Source organism: Sinohyriopsis cumingii, chromosome 4, assembly GCF_028554795.1.
Source record: "Sinohyriopsis cumingii isolate HCF-2022 chromosome 4, ASM2855479v2, whole genome shotgun sequence".
NCBI lineage: Eukaryota > Metazoa > Mollusca > Bivalvia > Unionida > Unionidae > Sinohyriopsis > Sinohyriopsis cumingii.
This window is the reverse complement of record NC_142964.1, coordinates 16144688-16171750: the sequence shown is the minus strand read 5'-3', so window position 1 is coordinate 16171750 and position 27063 is coordinate 16144688. Positions and strand designations below refer to the sequence as shown.

The 27063-nt window shown below is 39.3% G+C and overlaps 1 protein-coding gene across 3 annotated transcripts in view; it reads right to left on the bottom strand.

The window, feature by feature from the left end:
* Positions 1–27063, bottom strand: part of LOC149800667 (arrestin domain-containing protein 3-like) — a 331927-nt gene that overhangs the window by 57378 nt on the left and 247486 nt on the right. The window contains exons 1-2 of one of the 3 annotated variants that reach the window (XM_089954708.1): positions 9848–10425; positions 6134–6295 (exon numbers count right to left, since the gene is read on the bottom strand). In XM_089954708.1, coding sequence (XP_089810834.1) covers positions 6134–6248 — 115 coding nt within the window. In that variant the 5' untranslated portion in view covers positions 6249–6295; positions 9848–10425. Of the gene's footprint in view, positions 1–6133; positions 6296–9837; positions 10426–27063 lie in introns of those variants that run through there. The other 2 variants (XM_089954707.1, XM_089954709.1) reach the window with 2 other exon arrangements.

The window sequence follows — 27063 nt, the reverse complement described above, 5'->3', positions numbered from 1 at the left end:
CGACAGCGAGGACACGGTTTAGGAGACATGTTAAAATCGGCCTTTCGTTCGGTGGCCCCGGTGTTGAAACCGATGGTGACACGCGGATTGCACGCCTTGAAAGATGCGGCACTGACGCAAGGCAAAGAATTTCTCCAAAATGTCATCATCGACAAACAAAACCCTAAAGAAGCCTTCATGAGGGCAGGCAAAAATGTCTTGCTGCAAACGGGCAAAGACATTTTAGGCCGACGAGACACACCTATAAATGCCCTGCACGCTACCGAGTCAGGCATTCAGCAAGGACAAGGCAGAAAAAGACGACGAAGAAGAAAACACCCTTTCACCAGACTTCAAGCTAGAAAGGCCAAGAAAAGAAGAACCGTTCGAGACTTAGACGTTTTCGATTATTGAAACACAGAACAAAATGATGCACCGAGAGTCTTGCGCTTGTTCCAAGACGGAACTGGATCTGTTTGCCATGCCCCCCCACCATGATGACCATGCAAGAATCCCAATGGGTGGAATTTCACCCCGTCTCCTCATTGACCGATTCCGCTCTCATCGAGTTTGAAATCAAGGGACAGCCCGAAGATTACATCGATCTGAATAGCAGTTACTTGTACTTAAAAGTCCAAGTTGTAAAAAAAGATGATAAAGGAGTAGAAGAGGATGATAATATAGCTCCCGTCAACAATTTCATGCATTCCTTGTTCAGCTCAGTGGATTTGTACTTGAATAACAAACTGGTCAGCAGCAGCATGGATACATACCCTTACCGTGCCTACCTGGAAAATCTCTTGACGTACGGAACAGATGCCAAGACAAGTCATCTCGATGCCTGTGTGCTGTGGGTAGATGACACACCGGACAAGTTAGACGAAATAGATCAAAGCAATGAAGGCTTTGAGGTAAGAGAAAACAAAATCTTAAACAAGAAAAGTTTAGAACTGATGGATCGTTTGCATTTGGACATGTGGTTGCAAGAGAAATATTTGCTGAACGGGGTCAATGTTCGCTTGAGACTGAATCGCAGCAGTGCCACTTTCCATTTGCAGGCTGCTAATCTTGATAAGGCTCCTAAAAGCATAATCCAAGAAGCCAAACTCTACGTACGACGCGTAGAAGTGTTACCCAAAGTAGGTAACGACATCAGTCAAACGTTGAGCAGAACGACCGCCAAGTATCCCATACGACGTGTGGAAGTGAAAACGTTCACCATTCCTGCTGGACAGCAATCCATGATCGAAGATCATCTGTTTCAAGGACAGCTACCCAAGCGTTTAATCCTTGGTATGGTCCTGAATTCAGCCTTCAACGGAGCCATCAAAGAAAATCCTTTCAACTTTCAACACTTCAACGTGAAGAAAGTCGAAGTCAATCGCGATGGCAAGACCTTGTGTACCCGACCTTTCGAACCTGACTTTGCCAACAAAAATTACTTGAGATCGTACTTGTCCCTGTACGAAGCCACCGGCCAGTTAGGAACCAACACCAGTCACGGCATTGAGTACAAGGATTATGCAGGAGGCTATGCTTTGTGGGCTTTCGATTTCACTCCAGACCAAGGCAGCGACGAGGGACATTTCCACCCTATAAAATCTGGTCAGATTCGTGTGGAACTTCAGTTTGCAGAACCACTGAAACAGACAGTGAACGTCATCCTGTATGCAGAATTCGATAATACCATAGAAATCAACAGTTTGAGAGAAGTCATTCTAGATTATTAGAAAGCCATGGAAGACTGTTATCCCTCTTTACCTAGTGGAGAAACTTTGGACATGAAATGTGAGGAGACTGTGGAAGAAGAAGTGATCATGATGAAATCGAGATGGCCAGAACAAGAAGCCCATTTAGTCTCCTGTTTTGCCAAACACTTGGTCGACAAAATAACAGAATTGATCAAGAAAAATTGCTATGGATGTCAAAACGATCATCCCAGTCAAATTCAACACGATAAATGCCTGATGTTAAGTCAAGAAGAAAAATTGGACGAGTATCTGGACGAAGCTTGGAGTCTCATCTCGAACAAAGACGTGTTGCACCAGTGGTATAAAGACTTGCGTGAACATTCTTGTCCACCATTAACCACTCAAGAGATCCATCGTATCGAAGCTCTCCTGAATCAGAGTGAGGAAACAGAACGAATAACCGTTTATTCGTCAGACATTTTCAAGCAAAAAGTCAGGATCGAATTGACGACGTATTATTACCTGTGAAGAAAAAAACACAAAACAATGGATACCTGGGAACTTTATTACCTTTTGAACCACAGTTCGTATACGTCTTCTTGGAATCCTGTCGTCTGTGCTAAAGATGAACTCCCTCATCGCAAACCTAAAGACCATCAAGCTTACGTGATCAACACGGACGACAGTCATCTCCCAGGAACCCACTGGGTAGCCGTCTACTTTCCTCAAGAAGGATGTGTGGAATATTTCGATTCGTACGGATTGCCCCCTTTGGAAGACGATATCATCGACTTTATGAGAAGAAATGCTCAAACCACCCGATTCAATAACGTGAAATTACAAGGCACAGATTCCTTGGTGTGTGGACAGTACTGTGTGTATTTTCTGCATCATCGCAGCCTGGGCTATTCCTTAGAACATTTAGTGACTCATTTCGATCCTCGTTCTTCTGCTAGAAACGATGTGAAAGTAGATCGATGGTTTTGTGACCATTATGCTTATCTTTTGTCTCAAGCTAGGAAACGTAGTGTCCATCAATGGCCTAATGATTTCCAACAGTGGAAATCACAATTTCATTCACAACGTTGTCAGCCCTGTTCAAAGTAGATTGTAGATTGAGAAAAAATGTTTGTGATTTGAAAAAAATTGTTTGATGTTATAGTGTTGGATTATTGTTAAAAATGTTAGAAATGTTGTTGTTTAGTGTTAAGTGATTTTTGAATAAAAAAATATTGTGTTTGGAAAAAATGCCTTTGTCTTTTGTTTAGCTATAAGAATATTGGATTGATGCTCTTTCATTTCTTACTATCCCTCTCATGACACTCACTAAACGTTGCGGCTCGAAAACCGTGTGGGGATGTTTTCCTTCACGTCCGCGCTTTGACTTTAAGAACCGGGTTGTTCCCAGTCTAACCATCCATTGTCGACTCATCCTCCTAAGAAGATGTGCTCCAAACTAGCTAAGCTCAACGAAGCCTACGTGAATTTGCATAGGGTCAGACACAGTCTGATACCGAAGCCAGAAGAAATAGAGAATGTGAGAATGTTAAAAATCACTGAAGACCTAATAGAAGAGCTCTTCAGAGAAGAAGTGAACAGGGAAAAAGAAGAATGGACAGAGAAGTACAGACTTCAAAAACAGCAGCAACAGCAACAACAAGAACAGCAGCAGCAGCAGCAACCTGAACCTGACAGAGGCTTTGTAGATTGCCGTATCGACACCAAAGAGTTCTTCTTCTCTTTCCGAAGAAGCAGACCTATTGCCAGAAAGTCTATCCTCAGAGGACATCGCATTCTTAGAAACTAAAAAAGAATGCCATAGCAAAACAAAAAAAACAGCCCTTTTCAGGGCTACCCAATACTCTAGAAAAGAAATAACTATTAATTTGCCAATGTGAGTAGGTAGAGTAGTGTGAAAATAAACACTAACTCTTTTATAAAAAAATGTGAGGGTATGTGTTTGTGTGTTTGTGTTTGTAAGTGATAAAGTAGGTTGGTGTGGATAGTAGATTAAAATGATGTTTTGTTTTTTTTGGGCTGTTTGAGGTGTATATTTGGGGTTAGATTGGATTGCTTTGCGTAAGTGGATAGTCTATTGAAGTGATTTATAAAAAATTTTACAATAGTGATGGGTAGCATAAAAAGTGAGTGAGTGTTTCTTTTAGGTCCGCGCGTTGTTGTTGTTTTTGGTCATGATCTAGGTAAGATCCATTTCATGTTATTAGGGGGATGTTTTCCTTCACGTCCGCGCTTTCAGTATAAATTGAAACTCGTTCGGCAGTCCAGCTACCCTTGTTGATTGATCAACACCAAAAAATGAACACGAGACTTGAGAAACTGTTGGAGCTTCATGTGCATCTGGAATATGCCAGGCGCATATTAAATGAACTGGCCGCGGAAGCCATTGTCGAGGAGGGAAGGATAAGAGAGGAGGAAAGAAGAAACAAAGAAGAGGAGGAGAGAAGATATAAAGAAGAAGAAGAAAGAAGATATAAAGAGGAAAGAAGAAACAAAGAAGAGGAGGAGGAAAAGGAGAGAAGAAATTTCAAAATCCCAGAGAGCGAAAATTGGGATTCTGAAGCGACATATCCTGCCTCTGCTCTCTCCCCCCAAAAGGTAAAAAGTAACTGGGGGATAAGATGCGTATGTGGCGCCAGGCCTGGAAGGTGCCACCATTAACCAGGTGCCCATGAAGTTCCAAACAAAACAGCCCTTTTCAGGGCTACCCAATACTCTAGAAAAGAAATAACGATCAATTTGCCAATGTATGTAGGTAGAGTAGTGTGAATATAAACACTAACTCTTTTTTATAAAAATGTGAGGGTATGTGTTTGTGTGATTGTGTGTTTGTGTTTGTAAGTGATAAAGTAGGTTGGTGTGGATAGTAGATTATGGGTTTCTTAGAGTATGTGAAGAGTATAGTTGGGGTTATATTATATGAAATGAAAAAGTAGGGGGATGTTTTCCTTCACGTACGCGCGTTGATGGGTCATGATCTAGGTAAGATTAATTTTATGTTTTTAGGGGATGTTTTCCATCACGTCCGCGCTTTCACTATAATAACCCACAGTATTCGTCGTTCAAGCCATTCTGCAAAGAATAAAAAGAAGATGGCGTCAAACCAAATGGACAAAATACAAACCTTGCAAGACGTTTTAGACAACTTAGGAATAATGGAACAGATGCTGTTAAGACTGGTTGAAGACCATTATTCCTATAGTCCCCATCGTGTGAAGATGGAAATTAATAACTTAAGGAAAGCAAAGGACAAGATTAGTGGTGTAATGAAAGAGATCAAGGAGGAGAAGGAGGATGAAGAGGAAAGAATAAGAATACGCAATTGGAACGAAAAAATTGAAAAAGAAGAAGAAAATGAAAAGAGGAAGAAAGAAGAGGAGGAAGAGAAGAAGAAAGAAGAGGAGGAGGAGAAGAAAAAAAAGAAAGAGAAGAAGAGTGTAGGAGATAAAATAAGAACTTGGTGGAGGAAAAGAAGAAATTAGAAGAAGAAAACCCAAAGGCCCTTTTCAGGGCCAGCCATATTTCTAGAAAAGAGATAGTCTTTGAATTGCCTACCCCTTTTTTTAAAAAAATTTTTAAAAAAAATCCCATGTTAAATTCCCCTTGTCCGTAGAGTGACCCACGATTTATCGCCATGTTAAATTCCCCTTGTCCGTAAAGTGGCCCACGATTTATTCCCATGTTAATTCCCCTTGTCCGTAGATTTGCCCACGATTTTTCTCCATGTTAAATTTCCATTGTCCGTAGATTTGCCCAAGGGGGTCTGTAATGCTAATTCCCATTGTCCGTAGGGTGCCCCCCTTCACTACTGACAGCCAACCATTCAGCTGTAAGGAACATTTATGGACCCACAGATTGAGGCCAAACTATCAGGGTTCCTTGAATCCATAAAAGCCTGGGGGAGGTGGCACCATTCCCTTCTCCAGGAACAACTAGCAGGCTGCGGTGCAGTCAGAAAAAAGTGGCACATGCACAATTGTGCGCACACCACTATAATTAAACTCAACAACAACAAAAAACAAACACCCTTATCACTATCACACATGGTATAACACGACGAGCAAATGGTACAAATACAAACACGTGAACTAGCGCACTTATGCACAATCATGGATGGAGTAATAAAGGATACCACTGTATAAGTGCTCACACACATACAAAAACGAACTTCTTGGACATCTAAAACTAGTTTTCTTTATATTCTGTAGTAGCTTGCAGAATTGACCTTGTTTTTAAACTAAGACTGATCAATATTTGAACATTAGTAATAGTACATCAGAGTTACAAAATTTCTCTTTTGCAGTAGGTTTTAAATTCTCAAGAGGATTCGAGTTCCCCAGACGAAGGCAGAATAGAAAGCGGAATGAGACATAACCATGATATATATATATATATATATATATATATATATATATATATATATATATATATATATATATATATACCTTTCACGCATATTGGATCACCCACAGTAAGCTTCACCGTTCCACTCACGGTATCACATGGATGGTATATCACTTTGTCATCGCTGAAAATTATGTTTACAGTGCTCGTTCCCATTTTCTCAAAACGTCTGGTGCGATCCTGATCCTATTGTATTATATCATCTGAAAAAGGACGAAAGTATTTTCTCACTTAAAGTCAAGATTTAGAATCTCGTGTTACATTACTTTAATCAATCAAAGACACGAGCGTGCAATTTGCAATACCGTCACTAGCAAAGCTTAAGATAGTTTCATCGGGATAATTCTAAATGGTCATCTACGCGTGGGTGATAGGCTCTCAGTCGACCTTTGTAAATGCAACAGTCGACGTCGATGCGAAGGATTAGGTCCTCCAAAGGTTCTATGATGGAGTACAATTTTAAATAGGCATCGTCTGTCACGTATGGTATTGCTAAACGCGTGGGGTAATGCAAGCTAAATAATTTCTTCTAAATTTGCCAAAATAAAATCTTTGCGCATGATTTCCACATGTATGTTAGATGAGTGTTTTCTTAGTTGTCGATGAGATGAAAGTATCGACTTGTACGGACCAAGTATTCCATCCCTGAAACTATTGGACAAAAAGTAGGTTTTTCAAGAAAACAATTCAGCATGACTTTAGAAAACCCTTGTCTTATTTCGTTCTGTTTCCATTTGTTCTAAAATGATGCCTTGTAAGGACTGGTATTATTCTTTGAAACCGTCTTTATCTTCTGGATTCGGACGTCAAGAAGGATAGCCACTAGCTTCTCATTTCAAATTTGGTTTTAAATTCCCCCTTGTAGACTGAACAAATCCCTTCACTAGAGTTATAGTCATCCTGTTGGCACTACTCCGTTGTAGGAAAGTGCCAAAATTCGTAGACTCGTGTAGGATTGATTCGTCATCCAAACAATCGTTCGCGATGATTCAAAACGTCGATGTCTACCATGTCGTACTCCTAGATGACGCATTTACTTTTGGATTATTTTGGAACACTGTGTTAACAAAATTCTATCACTTTATCTCCTTTACTTTCTAAGTACTGGCGTAGTTGGTATGTTTCGTCGTACAAATCTTTCCAGCTTAATTCTAAGAAAGGATTTTTTCAAGTTTCATTGCGGGAAAAAAGTAAGACATCCGTGAAATAAAGTTCCCTGTAATCGTGTACGATCTGTGTTCTTTCATTTTCCCAACCATTCACGGAATAAAATCAAATTTGGTTTCTACTACATTGTTTCTGGTACGTTGCATGCTCGTGTTTTGAGTATCACACAGGTAATGTAGCCAGCGCAAAACTTTTGTTCAATGTCGACGACTGACCGGTTAAATGAATTCAGGTGATATTATAGCCAGTTTGTTCCTGGGGCGAGCTATTATCTGCGCACCAATTATTATGCTTTTACTTTCCATCATTGATTGGTACTTCTGCGATCCATAAATAATTGTCGAAATGTTCCACAACATTGTCGTGAAATGCCTATATAGGATAGATATACGTTGCATACCGTCTGGCTCGTTGCAATGAACTTCGGGCACATGCGGGAGCACAATAAGTTGACTGGATTCAATATTAAACAAGTGGTGAAAATAGCCTTTAGCTGTTTCTGTCATAAACGTTTTATGCTTTGTAGCCAAAGATATGTCTAAACAACTCATGTCATATTTATATTGTACGTTTCCCACTTTCATGAGCATACATTTAGCTCCTTTCATGATAACTTGTGGAAATTTGGTACCTTGTTCTCAGTAATGATCCAAAAAGGATTTGGAATGTTTTCTTCATAAACTTAAAAAACTGTGATCATAAAAATTAATGTGTTTTCCGTCTGGGAAATCTAGTCCTAGAAACATGAAATCTCCACGAGGGACTTGAGGTAAAACAAATGATCTTTTTCTTTATGATTGTTGATTCCAATATGAGTTGACTAAGTTCTAACCGTGTGTCTACCTATGGTCGCGTATTTCAAAATTTCTAAGTGAAAAATATAAAACCACTCAGTGTTTCCTTACAGGGTTCATGTCACTGATCATATTAAATCTAACGTTCATGTCGAAACTCGAACCGAAACAATTTTACAATCCATCATTAATCGGTCAACAAAATCTCATTGGTTAAAAATGAATTGAACGCATTGTGGCCTGAACATTCAGAGAGAGAGAGAGAGAGAGAGAGAGAGAGAGAGAGAGATATGTGAAAGTTGCTTACTCCACGCGTTGGTAATCTAGATACATAATCCATGGTTTGAAAACAGAATTGGATGAAAGAAAGATATGCTGATGCATAAACACAACGGAGTGTTTCGATGTGATTTTTTTTTCAGTGACAACATCATATTGAAGCTTAGCAAAGAAATTTTTTAGTATTGAGACGATTCATTCCTGTGATATTTTACGATAATATCAGATTTCCATGGGGTGTTATTTCCTGCTGGATGCATTCATGAAACTTTATCAGTTTTTATTAATGTTGAAAATATACCAAAAAATACACAGCATGTTTTTATTTTATTTTGTAACTATGAGCAAAGTATTTACAACAAAAAAAAAAAAACATAAACACGCATTTATAATGAAATCTCTCTAATTAGTTCTCACCATCCTCTCTCTCTCTCTCTCTCTTTCTCTCACATACACACACACCCTACTAAACCATGTGAAATTATGTATGTTTCACACACATACAAACACCTTAAATGCTATGCGCACATGGTACCAATCCCCCTTTTGTGAATAAATCTCTTTTCGTTCCATCTCTCTCTCTCTCTCTCTCTCTCTCTCTCTCTCTCTGCCTCGATCTTTCACACACAAACATAGCCAGACATTTTAATCGCTTGGCGCTAAGCATTATGAGGTTCGTGCATGGACTGTTCGGCTCGGTGTCAGGTTAATGTGGCTGGGTCGGACATCATGCTACATGTCTGTGGCTATGTGAGAAAGCTTGCCAGTAGCTTCTCGTGGGTCGGTGGGTCTTTCCGGGGTTTTCCCGGGTTCTTCCTCCGCCATTAATACTGGCCGCCATGCATAGCCTATCGTGTGCTGAAAAATGGCGTTAAACCCTACAACAACAACAACTCTCTCTCTCTCTCTCTCTCTCAATCAGTAGGTCAGATAGAAAGCTATTGTACTTCAATTGTGTGATATTGGTAAACATTTTTTTGTAAAAATTCTGAACATCCCTGTGTTTCTTTTTAAGGTTCATTTCACTCTGATCTTAAAAAATGTTTAGTTTTGTTTGTTTTATGTATGTACCATTCTGGGTATCGGTCATATTATTTTGTATCGTGTTGTACAGTGTAGTCCTCCTGATCTAATGCAACACTCAGATTTTGAAATAACAATGGATCTGTCATGGGACAACAACAAAAATCGATCTGAATTATGTGAACCCCTATTGAGTAAAGCTCAGAATGTTATGATATATCGTCTTATACTGTTTTATTTGCTTTCAGACCGAGATACAGTTTACTTCACAATATATTATTCTAATATTTGTTTAAAGAAAATAAAAACACATGAATCATTAGTCTTGGATGAAATAGGTGCATTTCGTACAATAGTATCAGTAGTTGTTCTTCAAAATATCAGTGAGAACCCTCTGTAAGCAGTGCATAAATATATCGAAATTGATTTCAGAAACCATATGGATTAAATATGTTTTAGATGACAAATGAAAATAAACTTACCATAACTTACATAATGCCAAATCGCCCCACATGTTAACATAAAGAACACACCCTACTGGTCCACTCTACCACACATGTACTAGTTTATAAACAGAATCCCAGATCGTCCGACGGGTTAGCATAAAGAACACACCCTACTGGTCCACTCTAGCAGACATGTACTGGTTTATAAACAGAATGCCAAATCGTCCCACAGGTTAGCATAAAGAAGACACCCTACTGGTCCACTCTAGCACACATGTACTGGTTTATAAACAGAATGCCAAATCGTCCCACATGTAAGCATAAAGAACACACCGTACTGGTCCACTCCAGCACACATGTACTGGTTTATATACAGAATGCTAATAATAAAGTTTGGTTCTGTCTCAGTAGCTTCACTCACAATGTGAATGCGTCATACAAAAAGTGATCAATGGGTATCAGATTAAGGCAGTAGTGGTCTGAGAGTTACGGACGACTGCCCTTATCGAGCCAGACAAAAATAGCTTTCGGGACCAACACTAGCTCCACGTCTTTAAAAGAAACCAAAAGTTGGCAACTGTGTCATGCAAATTTTGGTCTCGTTGAAAAGTGTTTTGATCCTGCAAGCTACGTGTTTTGTGCACTGCGAAATATTGCCATCAATATATCGGCTAGCAGTATACATGGCATCAAAAAGAACTGGCATACCAAACAAACGGGTATCCAACCGTTACTCACCTACGCATACAAGAAATATGGCTATGACGTACATATCTTGTGACCAGCGCCTGTTGTGTGCATTGTATTGACGATCGTAATCGTTCTATTGCCTGCTATGAAATAGGGCATATATAAACTAATTCATGTCACATAGACCGTAACATTGATACTGGGACAAAATTACTGTACTTTTGTGGTAAGATCGGCAAATCACGCTCACGTCTTATCTATTCAAATGTAAGCCTTGAATAAAGATGAAAAGGATATGTATCCCACCTTTATTTTGATACATGTTCTCGCTATACAAATCTGGTCAGGTGAGGTCTCCACCTTAATAGCAAGTATTGTATTTGTGACGACAGCGACCAAAACGCAGGTTTCTTTGGACAAAATACTTTAATTTAATTTTGTTCCCATAATTTATTTCAGCCAATAAGCGACCTTCGTTTCTCGATATTGAATATACATTCAGACGCTCATTCCATGGAACATACAATAATTAAATGCCTCTGACTTTCTGCAATGATAAATTGATAACTTTTCCACAAGGGAATCAGTTTTGCCTCTGAAACTTCCCTATACATCCCAAGAGAGGTAGTTTCTTTCATATGTGAATTTCTGAACTTAAATGAATTTTAATCCACACTACAACAAGATGCTGGCATAAGAAGTTAACATGTAGATATAAAATAATCATTTGCACTTATTATTTTAGAAGAGTATATATGGCGAATATGTATGCGTAATGAGTGCATATATATATTTATTGCAATTGAAAAGGGCAATCAGTCTAGAAAAGGGCATTAAATCTAGAAAAGGGCATTAAATCCGCGAACCCAACATTCCTTTACAGATTTCAGTCTTCACTATACTTGATAAAACCAAACCTGTCCCTTTCAGTAAAAAATAAAATTCCAAGTTAAATACTTTACTGATCATAAAAAGGAATGTTCCTGGACCATATGTATCAATCAATGTACCATATGCAACAATGTACCATATGTATCAATGTACCTGATGTATCAATGTACCTAACGCAAAGAAAAATCTACCAGTAATAAAATCGATTAAACATTTGAGAAAATGGATGGAAATTACAAAAAAGGAACAAATATAATATGAATATATTCCCCAGTTAGTGTAGCAAGATATCACACCGAACATCTTGTGGTCATGCAACCCCACTTACACAGCATTTTAGCGTAAGAACTGTACCTAATTGTCCCTCTACCTTAAAAATAGCAATCATACAGTTACAATTTTGAATGCTGAGATTTATTAATTAAATATTTTTGAACTCCAATTTACAGCACACAAGTTTCTGGTGTCACTAATGTTTAATAGCAATGCTGATAAAATACATTACAGTGCATTTAATAAGCAACCCCTGCGTGACTAAACATTGCTGCTGTAAGCAAACGAATGTCGAAAAGCTTAGACAACATACGGCTTTTACGTAATATTACATACAAATTCAGCCACTCTGGCTCATAACATGTTTGACAAAGGGTCCTGTACATATTTTATCTGGGTACTTTTCTATGGCTTTGATATGTTACAAGTGAGCGCTAAATTTGATGCTGTAAGCAATGACAAAAACTTGCCCAACAACGATAACCCTATCAATAGGCAGTGTAATCTATAAGGCGATAGAAATAAAATAAAATTAATTTTAGATTCAATCATAATAACGTGTACAATTTACCCATACCCAGATACTTATGAAACAAATACGGTTATTTTTTTCCGGTAATTATTTCCAGCCAATCAGCTAGATTAATTCTTATAAATACGGTATTCAATATACGTGCATAAGCTACTTCTGTAGGTCCTACAATAAGTAGTCTGAAAACTGACGAAGCGAGTCACTTAAATATTATAGGGTACCAATACTTCTTTCACGTCAAATCTTCGGCGCAAATAAATGAATCATATTGAAGGTATTAAAAACTATGCAAGAGATAAGTCGTAACGGACTTATGAAAAAACAAGATGTATACCGTAACGACTCTAGGTCTTAACTCTGCAACAAAACGAACAAACCCAAAGAATTTACATAAAATTCAACAAAAAATTAAATTCTCATTACTCCACCAACCCCTACTTCACTTGCACCAACATGCATTTAAAATAATTGGCTAAAATGTAAAACCTGAAATAACTGGTGCAACTTTAAGTACGGCTTTTAATTTTACTAGAGACTCTCGATACTTGCCAGACCAATTAAACTCGTAAGTCGTACTCAACACATTTGGGAGAAACTCGGCAATTATGGAGAAATTTTACCAAAATCTCCGATAATATCCGACCATATCCGAAAATTGCACAAAATGCTTTGTACTAACAAGCAATGTAAATTTTAAGATAGCCTTGATCTTAATTTCTACATGTTTAACCTGACCATATCTCTCAATATCTCCTAAAAAGTGACACAAGTACTGCAAAAGCTCACTTTTATCTAAATTAATTGTGAGATTTTCATCACTAAATCGATCAAAGAATTGCCGAATGGTTTCAAAGTGAGCAGCAGAGAGGGCGAATCCACCTTTAGGACGTCCCATTTTGAAAACTAAAACTTTCTACGAAAATGAAAACACAAGGTCAATACGCCAAACCGAAGCCTCTAACTAATCGAGAGTTTCTATATGGGTTAGTTTATTTTGTTACTTTGTTTTTTCACCTTGTCGTTTTCGATGAATATATGTACGTGAAGGTTTACCCGCCGACGTCTCATTGAGGTCGAGCCCTCTCTGCTGCTATTTATTTGTTATAATCCTCTCATCCAAAGATTTTATCAAGACCTATACTATATCGCGAGCGAGGATCGTGTAAATTTATCTTTATAAATCCGTGTGGGGTAGCTTGCGCTTTTGAAAAGACGTTTTTGAACTTAATCATATCCATGTCCCCGGAACACCAAGTCTGATGAAAATTTCGCAGAGTATGTGTATCGACTCCGTTAAATATAGCTAAAATACTGCAGTTATCTCTGATCACTTTCGGAATTTGTGTATATCGTTGAGTTACATAAATCACATCAGTATTTTTATGCCTGCCTCGATAAAATATTCCAGCTGGATTTGATTGTTTGTCCAGCATCACATCATCGTATACTACTAAATTATTTACAAATCCATCAAGGTCATCTACGGACGGTGCTTCATCAATATTAGTTATAACATTAATAATATCATCACCATCTTCATTTAACAATCTTGCATTTTTATTAAAATCCTTTAGTACATCGTAGCTTCTCTGATCATCAACTGACGGAGCTACCAAATATAACTTATCCCACTTAAGCCATCCCATTATTAGATTAAGCAACAATGGTGTCTTACCACTTCCAGATGAACCTATAATAATTACTCTGATAGAATTTGGTAGCGCTGGATGATGTTTTACTGGCTCTTGTTTTCGTGTCGCTGAGAAATCAATAATATCCATGTTGGAGAAATTAATAAATAATATGAATTTATATTGTGTAAGATGCAGGGCATCCACCCCTACAAGTGAAGTAACAACAATCATGACAAAAAATAAAAGACATGCTCTTACAGATAAATGTGTAAAATGTGGTACAAAAAATAGAAATTTACTTCCGCGAAGACAGGTGGTGATATAGCAACTTTGCTAGGAAAATTAACAGGAAATCCATAGGGAAAATACCCAGGAGAAAAACACCTTCCAAGATATAATTATTGTGGTCCTGGAACCAGACTTGATAAACAAGATCAACCAAGACCTGGTGAATATCCGATAAATGAAATTGATAAAGTATGTGCTATTCATGATGTTGCTTATCGAGTGAAGGATTTACAACAACGACATATTGCAGATGTGAAGCTGATTCACTCGTTCAATTCTATAAAAAAATTAATCTTTCAGTGAATCATTAGCTAATTGGTTAGTAAGATCCGCGATGAAAAGCAAACTAGCATTAGGAGCTGGCAATTAATCAACCGATTATTATAATGGAATTAATTTATTATAGCCCAAGAGGATATTATACGGGTAGAGCAGCGATTAATAAACTTGCTGATGCAGCGAATGCTACACATGCCGCCGCCGCAGGGAGGGTAGCACGACAGGCAATATGGCAAATTTATCTACCACCACCTAAACGAATCGAGTACGCACATTATGATGTCAGCACTCCCAATGAAGTTCATCAAGCAGATATTTTGCTTTTATCACACGATACTATCAAAATACGTAAACGCCAATATACATACAAATGCGCGTTAACTGTCGTTGGTGTTGCAAGTAGATATAAGGAAGCGGAGCCATTATCAACTAAAACAACAACTGAAGTTGCTTCTGCGTTTGAACGAATTTATCAACGTGGTGGTCTACGATGGCCACAACTAGTATAGGTTGATCTTGACAAAGAATTGTTTGGTGCAGTATCGTCGTTGATGAAGCGCATAATGTCAAAATACGACGAGGACATACTGCAATTTATCGTGATAGGCAATTGTTGAACGATTTAATCGAACACTTGCTGAGCGGTTATTTGGCTATCAATACGCAAAGGAAATATTTCAAGATATGAGATCTCGAGAATGGGTTGCAAGATTACCAAGTGTAATAGCTGCATTAAATACTGAAGTAACTCGAACAACTGCCATGAAAACCATCAATGCAATCATAAAAAAGCATATACCAATACAACGACATGAATTTTCAAAGCAACCATTATTAGGTAATGTGACTGCCAGATATTTATATGAACCTGGTGGACTTGAACGTGCTAAAAAAGAGCGACTGATCCTATTTGGAGTATTACTACACATACAATTTCTAGCTTGGTTACATCTACGAGTAGACCTGCAATATACGGATTAGATTCAACTACTCCTCAACGTGGATTTGTACGTGAACAATTGCAAGTAATTCCTGAAGATACACAATTACCACCGTCTTCACATAACTAGCACCTCGACGTCGATTACATTCAAGACATGTCAACGTCACATTTTCCCGTGTATGACCAAAATCATTATTAATTCTATCTACGGTAAATTGTCTTGGATTATTAAGAATATTATTCCATAACATTATTCTGTTGCAATTCGCACAATGATTATTCACTTGTTGTTTTAATGTCATGATAAATTCAACGTCAAGATCAAAGTTGCGCTTATTTTTCTTTTGTCACATTGTTTGTAATTAGCTATTTTTTTTTCTTCTTATTATATCATCGTTGACAACTTCGTTGTTGTTGGCATGAGCTATTTCTTCTGCAGGGATAACCCTTCGCAACTGAGATACTTTTCTGACTCGAGACACTACAAGATAAATTAAATTCGACCATTCAATACGATCATCGACAATCCAAACAATTGTATCAGAGATGGTTAGTCCTTGCGACGAATGAATTGTCATTGCGTATCCTAACGTCCATGGAGTTTTGTCCATAGTTAATGCGCTCTCTACAACATTGAGATCAACTAAAACAACATCATTTAACACAAGATTTCGTCGTTCTGACGATCCTGGTATATCAACTTCAATATTCTGTCTTCGTGTATCTGCTGGTCGATAACACAATGGTTGTTGTTGTTGTTGTAGGGTTTAACGCCATTTTTCAGCACAAGATAGGCTATACATGGCGGCCAGTATAATTGGTGGAGGAAGAACCCTGGAAAACCCCGGGAAGAACCACCGACCCATGAGAAGCTACTGGCAGGCTTTCTCACGTACCAACGTTAGCCGAGGCTGAGACTCGAACTCACGCAGACAGAGGTGAGATGGCAGTGATCCGTAACGGTGAGCGCTTTAGACCACTCGGCCACTCGGGGATAACACAATGGTACAGGTAATTCTGAAAACTTTTCTCGTTGTAGCTGAAATAATTTCTGCTGAAGTGTATCACGAACTATCTTACTGCTATTAAGTCACATGGTTTCCATGTTTCCCAAAAATCATTAATAGGAATTTCTGAAATTATTATACGCGCTACTTCACACTGAATTATATCTGGTTGTAGTCTTATTCATTTCTTAAACTCATTCAATTTTGGATCAAGCGATCCATAATCATCATTTGTTTCTTCATAATAATCTACAAACGTTTTTAACCATTTATGTGGAGACGGTCCAAATACGGGTGGTGGTTGTGCATGATCTCCACACATACTCACAGCTGTATTTTTTGTTAATAAGAGTTTCTTACGACACTACATAATTCATCCCAAACGATAATCATTGGAATACGTTTCTCACACATTCGATCAGGAGTCCATGTGTTCCCGCTCCATCAGAAGAAGCTATGATAAGTATACGATTTAATATTTCTTTCTCGTATTTCTCTTGCAAGTCTGTGTGTAGGTGTTAAAACGACCATATCCAAACTCCGAAATAATTCAATCACACGAGTTGTTTTACTAGATCTTCCTGGTTCATTAAGAAAAACTGTTTTATGTCTGGCTACGGGATCATACACTGACGGTACAGATGATAGTTTTGATATTTTATTATTTTTGCAATAAATATCTTTAATCGAAATATCAGCGGATTCAGAATAATCGAATATATTTTCTTGTTTTATTCTCCATTCACCCCATGATGCACAAGTACAAATATGTAATTTTTCCAACAATCCTTAAAAAATTTTATCGATATAAAATGAATCCGTAGCGACTCTGACACAAACCTGGAAACTCTATTTACCCTCGATAATAAATTTATTGAAACATACGCGAGCACTGAAGATCTTAACTGAGTAAATTGTGGCGACTCACCATCAATATAACTCACATTTGCACCTAATTTAGTTCCGTTTGTTAAGTTAACATAATACTTCGACTTATAAATGTATTTTTATTCATTGTATCAGTAATTATAAAATCTAGTTCAGCATTGTCTATAATTAATCTTGTACAATATCGTCTATGATCATTTAATGCTCCTTAGGTAAATTTACCGATTATTTTTTTGCCAAGATCTTTCGCGATTTGTTCATCACTTTCTTTTCTGACCTCGGATATATTATTAAAACTTTTTTAAAAAAATATGTCTGTGCCCTATGCATTATAATATATATTTGAAGAAGAAGAAAAAAAAAACATGGAAAAATAAATATGGAAAATCATCATGGAAAAATAAACATGAGAAAACAAACATAGAAAAATAAACACACAAACGCAAAGTAAACACCGCGTAACGCAACGCGGTGTGCTGTAATATTTTCCATGTTTATTTTTCCATATTTATTTTTCCATGTTTATTTATCCATGTTTATTTTTCAATGATTATTTTGAAAATAAGTTAATTTCTAAACGTTGTGCCAGAAAGTTTTATTATGAGACGAGATGATATTTGCCAAGAAACTGTTACGAGAAAGGATCACTGACAAATGAAAAGTTGTGAGTCAGTGAATACCCATCGGCTGTACTGCAGCATTCCTAAATTTTCATATTTTGCTCATCAAGACAGGCCTTGATATTATTATGGGTACAATTCTTAAACTCTTCAATTAACATGTTTTCTGTGGTTGTTGTAAGCAGTGAATGGGGTTAGATTAGCCTCAGTGGGAATTAGCATTAAAAAATACCCTGGGCTATGATAGCCTCAATGGGAAATTTAACATTACGGAAACCCCTGGGCTATGATAGCCTCAAGGGAAATTAACATGGGAAAAAATCGTGGGCAAGTTGAGCCTCAAGGGGAATTTAACATAGGCAAAAAAAAAAAAAAAAAAAAAAAAAAATTATAAAAAAATAAAAAAGGGGTAGGCAATGAAAGTCAAGGTCTTTTCGAGATATTGGAGTGGCCCTGAAAAGGACCTTTGGGTTTCTTCTTCTTCGTCTTCTTCTTCTTCTTCTAACTCCTTCACTTCTTCAACCATCTTCTCACTTTTGCCACTATTCCTGTGTTCTTTTTCTCCTTTTCTGGCATCCAGTCAGGATGGCCCAATGCTCTGAACTTTTCCTGGACTTTGATCCAATTTTGATTGAGCCTCTCAAACTCTGCCTGTTTCTTTTTGTTTTCCTGATCTTTTCTTTCTTTACTCCATGTCTCTTTAATCTTCTCTACTTCTTCCTCCATCACTTTTCTCATCAGATCTTCCCCTTTCTTCATCTTGTCCAACCCCTATTTTACATTCCTCCACTCTGTCCAGTACAGTATCTTTTCTAGGAAGCACCGGACTTGAATGACATGATCCAGTGCTTCCTTCAAACTTCCCACTCTGACATAAGGTGGGTCAATGAAGCCTCTTGACTTAATTACTTCTTCTTCTATCATCCCTGCCATGATATCTCTGGCTGCCTTTAGACCTTGAACTTGACTGGTTACCAAGTCTTTCATATCTCCATGCCTCCATTCCTTTACTATTCTTTCCACCACATATTCTACATCCATTATCCAAAAATAGATGTCTCTCAATAGATTAAATAAAACTGATACTTGAGTCATTTTGTCTCAGTTATTCCGTAGAATGGTGTGAACGACGAACACTGTGGGTTCTTATACGAAAAGCGCGGACGTGAAGGAAAACATCCCCCAAAAACCCAAAACTTATATTACCTGGATTATCACTTAAAACGCGCAATCTACTCAAAAAATCTAAGAAAGTAAATCAAAGACCAGTTAAAAATATAACAAATCACTGTTTGGGAATTATGACGGCCGGCTCGGTCTCGTGGGTTCACAGACTGACACAGCCGTTCATAGCCCGAATAATAAAAACCAGTTAAGGACGAATATTACAAAATCACTGTTTGGGAATTATGACGGCCTGCTAGGTCTCGTAGGTTCACAAACTGACACAGCCGTTCATACCCCGAATGATAAAAACCAATTAAGGCCACAAAAAATTAAAATAGGAAAATAGGAATTAATTAAAACAGGACTCCATAATAACATACAAACAACCATAAAAACAAGTTTTCATTCCAAACCAATAAGATAGGGAATCAAAATAAATAAGGAATTGATGAATAAAAAAAAAAAAAAAAAAAAAAAAAAATACTCCTAACCGTCTCCTTGTCTCTTAAACAACATCTGGCTGAACTTTTAAATCAAGCTTCCACAGCTATTTCTACTAACATACTCAGCCAAATCCAGGCAATGTTGGCAGACGACACTGAAGAATTTGAAACTTCCACGCTGGCAGCGGCCCTGGAAGTATCATCATCCAGCGGCGATGAAGCTGATGAACCTGCACTACCTAAACAGAGTGGAAAAAAGGAAGGCTCTGTCTACCGGAATATCGGACTGGGAAAGGCAATTGATGATATCAAAAAAGCGGGCCACTTCGTCAATGCCACAAGACCGGGTGTCCTAATGTGACCTCATCGCTGCCGACCAATCGTGGCGGGAGTCACATACTGCTTGGTTTGACACCTGGGGCATTTCAATCCAACTAAGAAACACGAGTGTGTGGTGTGACTATTCCCACTCATGTCTATTAGCCTTTCAGTCAGGTTGTTAAGGACTAGTTAGTCCTACACCTGAGTGGCTAAATTAAAAAGTACTCTTTGAGTACATAAAAGCCTGGGGGATGAGGCTCCTTTTCCTTCCCCCAGGAGTAATTAAAAATCACGCAGTGCGTGAATAAAAAAGTGGTACATGTTCAAAAGAACGAAAACCACTATAATCCAACTAACTAACTAACTAACTTAAAACGCGCGGACGTGAAGGAAAACATCCCCTACTTTTCTTATTTCATATTATCTACTATCCACATACGCGAACCAGCAATAAACAAACCCAAAAGCTACCATCCACACACGCAAAGCATTAAAATCAAATCCCAATAATCTACTATCCACACTAACCTATGCTAGCGCTTATAAACACACAATCATATACATAAACTCATACACTCACACTAGGAATAAAAGAGTCAGTGTTTATATTCACACTACTCTACATACACACATTAGCAAATGGATTACTATTTCTTTTCTAAATGTTTGGGTAGCCTTGAAAAGGACTGTTTGTTTTGAACTCCAGGGCACCTGGTTAATGATGGCACCTTCCAGGCCTGGCACCACACACACATCTTCTACTCCAGTCTCCATTCACTCTTCTTTTGACTGGGAGCGCAGAGGGAGGATGATTGGCTTCAGCACCAAATCCTCTGTCTCTGGTGTATTGTAAGTCATGCTCTCTCCTATTTTCTTTTCCTCCTCTTCCTTCTTTATCTTTCCCTCTTCGACTATGGCCTCTGCAGCCAGCACATTCACTATACGCCTGGCATATTCCAGGTGCATCTGGAGTTCTAGAAGCTTTGCAATTCTTGTATTCATTGTCTTGCTGTTAACAGGTCGACGATGGGTAGCCCAACTGACGATTAATTTTCAATTTATACTAAAAGCGCGGACGTGAAGGAAAACATCCCCTAAAACAAAACTTATATTACCTAGATCATGACCAAACAATGCGTGGACCTAAAAGAAACACTCACTCACTTTTTTACTACCCATTACTAATTTAAAAATTTTCATTTTTAAAAAATAATATACTATCCACATACGTAAATCAGCCAAATCAAACCCAAATCTACTATCCCCACACTTCAAACAACAAAAAACATTATCATCATCGACTATCCACACAAACGTACGTGAGCGCTTACAATCACACACACACACACACACACACACACACACACACACACACACACACACACACACACACACACTTTCTAAGCAAGATAAATAATTCATGTGCTTATACACGCACTTCTATTTTTGCTGCTCTCTCTGCTGTTTCTGAAGTCTGTACTACTCTGTCCATTCTTCTTTCTCCCTGTTCATCTCTTCTCTGAAGAACTCTTCTATCAGGTCTTCAGTGATTTTTAACATTCTCACATTCTCTATCTCTTCTGGCTTCGGTATCAGACTGTGTCTGACCCTATGCAAATTCACGTAGGCTTCGTTTAGCTTAGCTAGTCTGGAGCACATCTTCGTAGGAGGATGAGTCGACAGTGGATGGTTAGACTGGAGACTGTCCCGGCTTTAAAGTCAAAGCGCGGACGTGAAGGAAAACATCCCCACACGGTTTTCGAGCCGGAGCGTTCAATGAGTGTCATGAGAGGGATAGTAAGAAGTCAAAGAGCATGAATCAAGATTCCAATAGTCAAACAAACCACAAAGGCATTTTTTTCAAAACACAACATTTTTATTCAAAATCACTTAACACTAACAATAACCCAACAATATAACATCAAACATTTTTTTCAAATCACAAACATTTTTTTCTCAACTAACACATTATTTTGGACAGGGCTGACAACGTTGTGAATGAAATTGTGATTTCCACTGTTGGAAGTCATTAGGCCATTGATGGACACTACGTTTCCTAGCTTGAGACAAAAGACCAGTATAATGGTCACAAAACCATCGATCTACTTTCACATCGTTTCTAGAAGAAGAACGAGGATCAAATTGAATCACTAAATGTTCTAAGGAATAGCCCCGACTACGATGATGCAGAAAATACACACAATATTGTCCACACACCAAGGAATCTGTGCCTTGTAATTTCACATTATTGAATCGGGTGGTCTGAGCATTTCTTCTCATAAAGTTAATGATATCGTCTTCCAAAGGAGGCAATCCATACGAATCGAAATATTCCACACATCCTTCTTGAGGAGAGTAGACGGCTACCCATTGAGTTCCTGGGAGATGACTGCCGTCCGTGTTGATCACATAAGCTTGATGGTCTTGAGGTTTGCGATGAGGGAGTTCGTCTTTAGCACAGACGACAGGATTCCAAGAAGCAGTGTACGAGCTGTGGTTCAAAAGGTAATAAATTTCCCAGGTCTCCATTTATTTGTGTGGGTTTTTTTCTTCACAGGTAATGATAAGTGATCAATTCAATCCTGACTTTTTGCTTGAAAATGTCTGACAAGTAAAAGGCGTTTAGCTCCGACTTCTTACTCTGGTCAAAGAGAGATTCGATGCGACGGCACTCCAGAGACGTTAATGGAGGAGAAGAATGTTTAACCAAGCCTTTATACCACTGTTGCAACACGTCTTCTTCCGAGATGAGACCCCAAGCTTCGTCCAGATATTCGTCCAATTTTTCTTCTTGACTCAGCATCAGACATTTATCGTGTTGAATTTGACTGAGATGATCGTTGTGACATCCATAGCACTCTTCCTTGATCAATTCTTTCATTTTATCCGCCAGGACTGTAGCAAAACAGGAGACTAAATGGGCTTCTTGTTCTGGCCATCTTGACTTCATCATGATAACTTCTTCGTCTTGGGATTCTTCTTCCACATTCTTGTCACATTCCATCTCCAAAGTTTCTCCACTTTGTAAAGAGGGATAACAGTCTTCCATGGCTTCTAAAAATCTAGAATGACTTCTCTCAAACTGTTGATTTCTATGGCATTATCAAATTCTGCATACAGGATGACGTTATTTACGGGTATAGGTTCTGCAAACTGAAGTTCCACACGAATCTGGCCGGATTTTGTAGGGTGGAAATGTCTCTCGTCGCTGCCTTGGTCTGAAGTGAAATCAAAAGCCCACAAAGCGTAGCCTCCTGCATAATCCTCGTACGAAATACCGTGACTGGTGTTGGTTCCTAACTGTCCGGTGGCTTCGTACAGGGACAAGTACGACCTCAAGTAATTCCTGTCACCAAACTTAGGTTCGAAAGGCCTGGTACACAAGACCTTGCCATCGCGACTGACTTCAATCTTGGACACATTGTAATGTTGAAACTGGAAAGGATTTTCATTGTAGGTTCCGTTGAAGGCTGAATTCTTGACGATACCAATAATAAAACGTTTGGGTAGCTGTCCTTGGAACAGATGATCTGCGATCATGGATCGCTGTCTAGCAGGAATGGTGAACGTTTTCACTTCCACTCGTCGGATTGGATACTTGGAGGCCGTTCTGCTCAACGTGTGACTGATGTCGTTTCCCACTTTAGGCAACACTTCCACACGTCGCACGTAGAGTCTGGCTTCTTCGATTTTATATTGCAAGTGGCATCAGCAGCAGCCATCAAATAGAAAGCGGCACTGCTACGATTCAGTCTCAGACGGATATCCACACCGTTGAGCAAATACTTCTCTTGTAACCACATGTCTAGATGCAAGCGATCCATCAGTTCTAAAGTGCGACTTCTAGCAATTTTCGTTCGTCGTTCAACAAATCCCGTTGTATTTTGATCATCCCCAGCAACTGTAATGCTGTTGCACTTAGTCGCTTTGTCAGGTTTCCATGCCACGCAAGCATCCAGATGGGTGTTCTTGGCTTCTTTTCCGTTCTTCAAGAAATTTTCCAGGTAGGCTCGATAGGGGTAAGTATCCATGCTGCTGCTGACTAGTTTGTTATTCAGGTACAAATCCACTTCGCTGAACAAGGAATGCATGAAATTATTGACGGAGCTACTACATCATCATTGTCTAGGTCAGTCTTGGGTGGTTCGATCACTTTCACTTTCAAGTACACGTAACTGCTATTCAGATCGATGTAATCTTCGGGCTGACCTTTGATTTCAAACTCGATGGGGGCTGAATCCGTCAAAGAGGAGACGCGATGAAATTCCACCCACTGGGATTCTTGCATGGTCATCATGGTGGGGGGCATGGCAAACAGCTCCAGTTCCGACTTGGAACAAGCGCAAGATTCTCGGTGATCATTTTTTTCTCATTCTCAATAATCGAAAACGTCTAGGTCTCGAAGGGTTCCTCTTTTCTTTGCCTTTCTAGCTTTAAACGTGTGAAGTCTGGTGAAAGGGTGTTTTCTTCGTCGTCTCTTTCTGCCTTGTCCTTGCTGTGGCTTCAAGGAAGTAGGAATGCCTGACTCTGTAGCGCACAGGGCATTTATAGGTGTTTCTCGTCGGCCCAAAAGGTCTTTACCCGTTTGCAGCAAGACATTTTTGCCTGCCCTCAAGAAAGCTTCTTTAGGGTTTTGTTTGTCGATGATGACATTTTGGAGAAATTCTTTGCCTTGCGTGAGTGCGGCATCTTTCAAGGCGTGCAATCCGCGTGTCACCATTGGTTTCAACACCGGAACCACCGAACGAAAGGCCGATTTTAACATATCTCCTAAACCGTGTCCTAGCTGTCGAGCAACCCCTCTGTACACAGGATACATGACTTACAACTCGTGAGAGAACCGTTTTCGAAAATGGAGTTTCACCGTGACTTTTCCTTTGGTGAATGAAATATTTTGTCCCAGAACTCCTTTTATAGCAATGTTGACCGTGTCCAAATAAGACTTGCTGACAGGCAAATAATGAAGATGTACAAATTCGCGGTGTACGTGATAAGTGTTTCCACCTTCCTCGTCAGCGGCCGTGGCAGAATCCACTTTGAAAGAAATGACACGCAGTAACGGTACGGAGGTGTGTCCCACCACGTTGTACTCCACCACATCGGAGTACACAAAGATCAAATTCAGTCCTTGGTCCAGTTCTACTGGGGAACGAAATAACTTGCTAAAAGAATCGTTGTCGGAAATGACTGGCAATTCGCCTTTCTTGAGCATGGCCATCCGCATCTCCGTGTCCCCACCCAACATGTCAAACAATTCAGGACAAAATAAAATGGACATGATTTTACCCTCCTCAGGAAATTTCATTAGGAAGCGACGAGCTACTTTGTGGTATTCCAGGGTGACACTTTTTTTGACACTCTCCAAAGCTTTCAAAAACACGACATTAAACCTGGAAGCAATGGTGCTCACCAAATGTTGACCACTAAAATAATAGCGTGGAGGAATGAATAAGTGATAGGTGGTCGATTTTTGAGTTCTGTGCCAGGGGTTTTCTTATCATATTTGACGTGGGCATCCAAGTACTGTTGCAATGGCTCGTCGTGAACTTCCACCGTGAAAATATTTTGATTGGAAAGGACACTGAAGACTTGAGTCGGGTGAATGATTTCTACTAAAGCCACTTCCCAATGGGCTTCGTGATCTAAGGGGATGGCCTGAGGTAATTTGGCCGTGTAACAGCACAACGTGTTGTTGGAAAACATCTGCATGGAACTGTCACTGGGTAAGGTTAAGTAAAATTGGTTTTGGTGACTCACAATTCCAGAGTTCTGTGACTGTCCGAGGGGTTACTGGAAGTTAGAGGAGTGTCTCCGCCCAAAATGGGGTTGTTGTTGTTGGAATGGTGATTGACACTGGCACTGGACACAAGGTTCCCGTGGTTCCCGTTGGAAGATAATTTCAGGGAGGGATTGGGAAGCAGGTAACCGATACAACTGCTCAATAAAATGGTCCACAATTGTTTGTCTCCTTGTTGCAAACTCAGATTGGCGATGGCTGCCCCGATGACACAATACACCACGAGGATTTGGCAGAAAAAGACGATTTGCGTTTTAGGCACACGTTCTCCACACCACACCCACAAGGGTTGTTTTTGCAATTCTTGCAGAGAAGAACTGAGTGAAGGAGTGGTAGCCGTAGTAGCTGCGTCTGTGTGAAAGGGCATGATGGTCACTTCTTTTTATAGTCGATGACTTGCGAAGCGTCGATCCAAGAATCGAAACTGGGTGGATATCCTTTCCAACGTACTTTGACTTCTTTGACACGTCGTTTGCTACTTTACGGGTTCTGCGTTCGAGAATGCTTTCGATGTCGTACACGTCGTCTTCTTTTTTGGCCACACGTTGTAACTCGGGCAAATAAAACGTTCCTTTGAGCACTTCTCCGTTCATGTCTTCCAATTTATAGACGGCAGGATGACGGCCATGCACTCGTCCAGTGACACGAAACAATTCGGTGGTCCAGTTAGGTAAGTAACCTTTGTCGAAAGTGCGTTTGGTTTTGCCAATGCGTACACAATCTCCTACGGCCAACACTCCGCTTTTCTTGGGGACAGCCCTCGTCGGGGACGTACCAAACAGGCGACCAGACACCAGCACTTCGTTCTCGGGAGTCACCTTTTGCAGGGCACGTCCGATGCTTCGATGGTAAGATTGGTTGTACGCTTGCACCAGGTGCGGTAAGATGTTGATGTACTTCAGAGTGTGGTGATGCGTAAAATATTTCCACATGCGTTCTTTCAAAGTGCGTTGAAAACGTTCCACGATGCTGGCTTTGGTTTCGGGATTCTCGGTGGTAAAAAAATGAATGTCACGTTTCTTTAATTCTTTTTGGAAAGCTTGGTTTAGAAATTATGTACCTTTGTCCGTTTGCCATCGAAGAGGGTGACAACCGCTTTGTTTCAACACCCGTTGCAGGGCTCGCACTAACTCGCTGCTCGATTTGGAAGTCAAGGGTACGACCCAAGCAAATTTGGAAAAGACGTCGATGACACAAAACAAATATTTGTGGCCACGATTGTAGCTGGTCAAATGAGAGACATCGGCTAAATCGGCTTGCCATTGATGATCGATGCCCTCCACTCGGGTGCGACTTCTGGCAAACTTGCGTCGAATGGGTTTGTGTAAAGTGTAGGTAGCTTGTTATTGTAACCATCGTTGCACTTGAGGTAAACGGAGACTTTTCAGTCGAGTTTTGGCAGCACGATACAATTTTTGAACTCCTGCAGGATGGGAGGGATCGTAGTAAATACTGGCTAACACGTTTTCTATTTTTTTTGTTTGTTTGT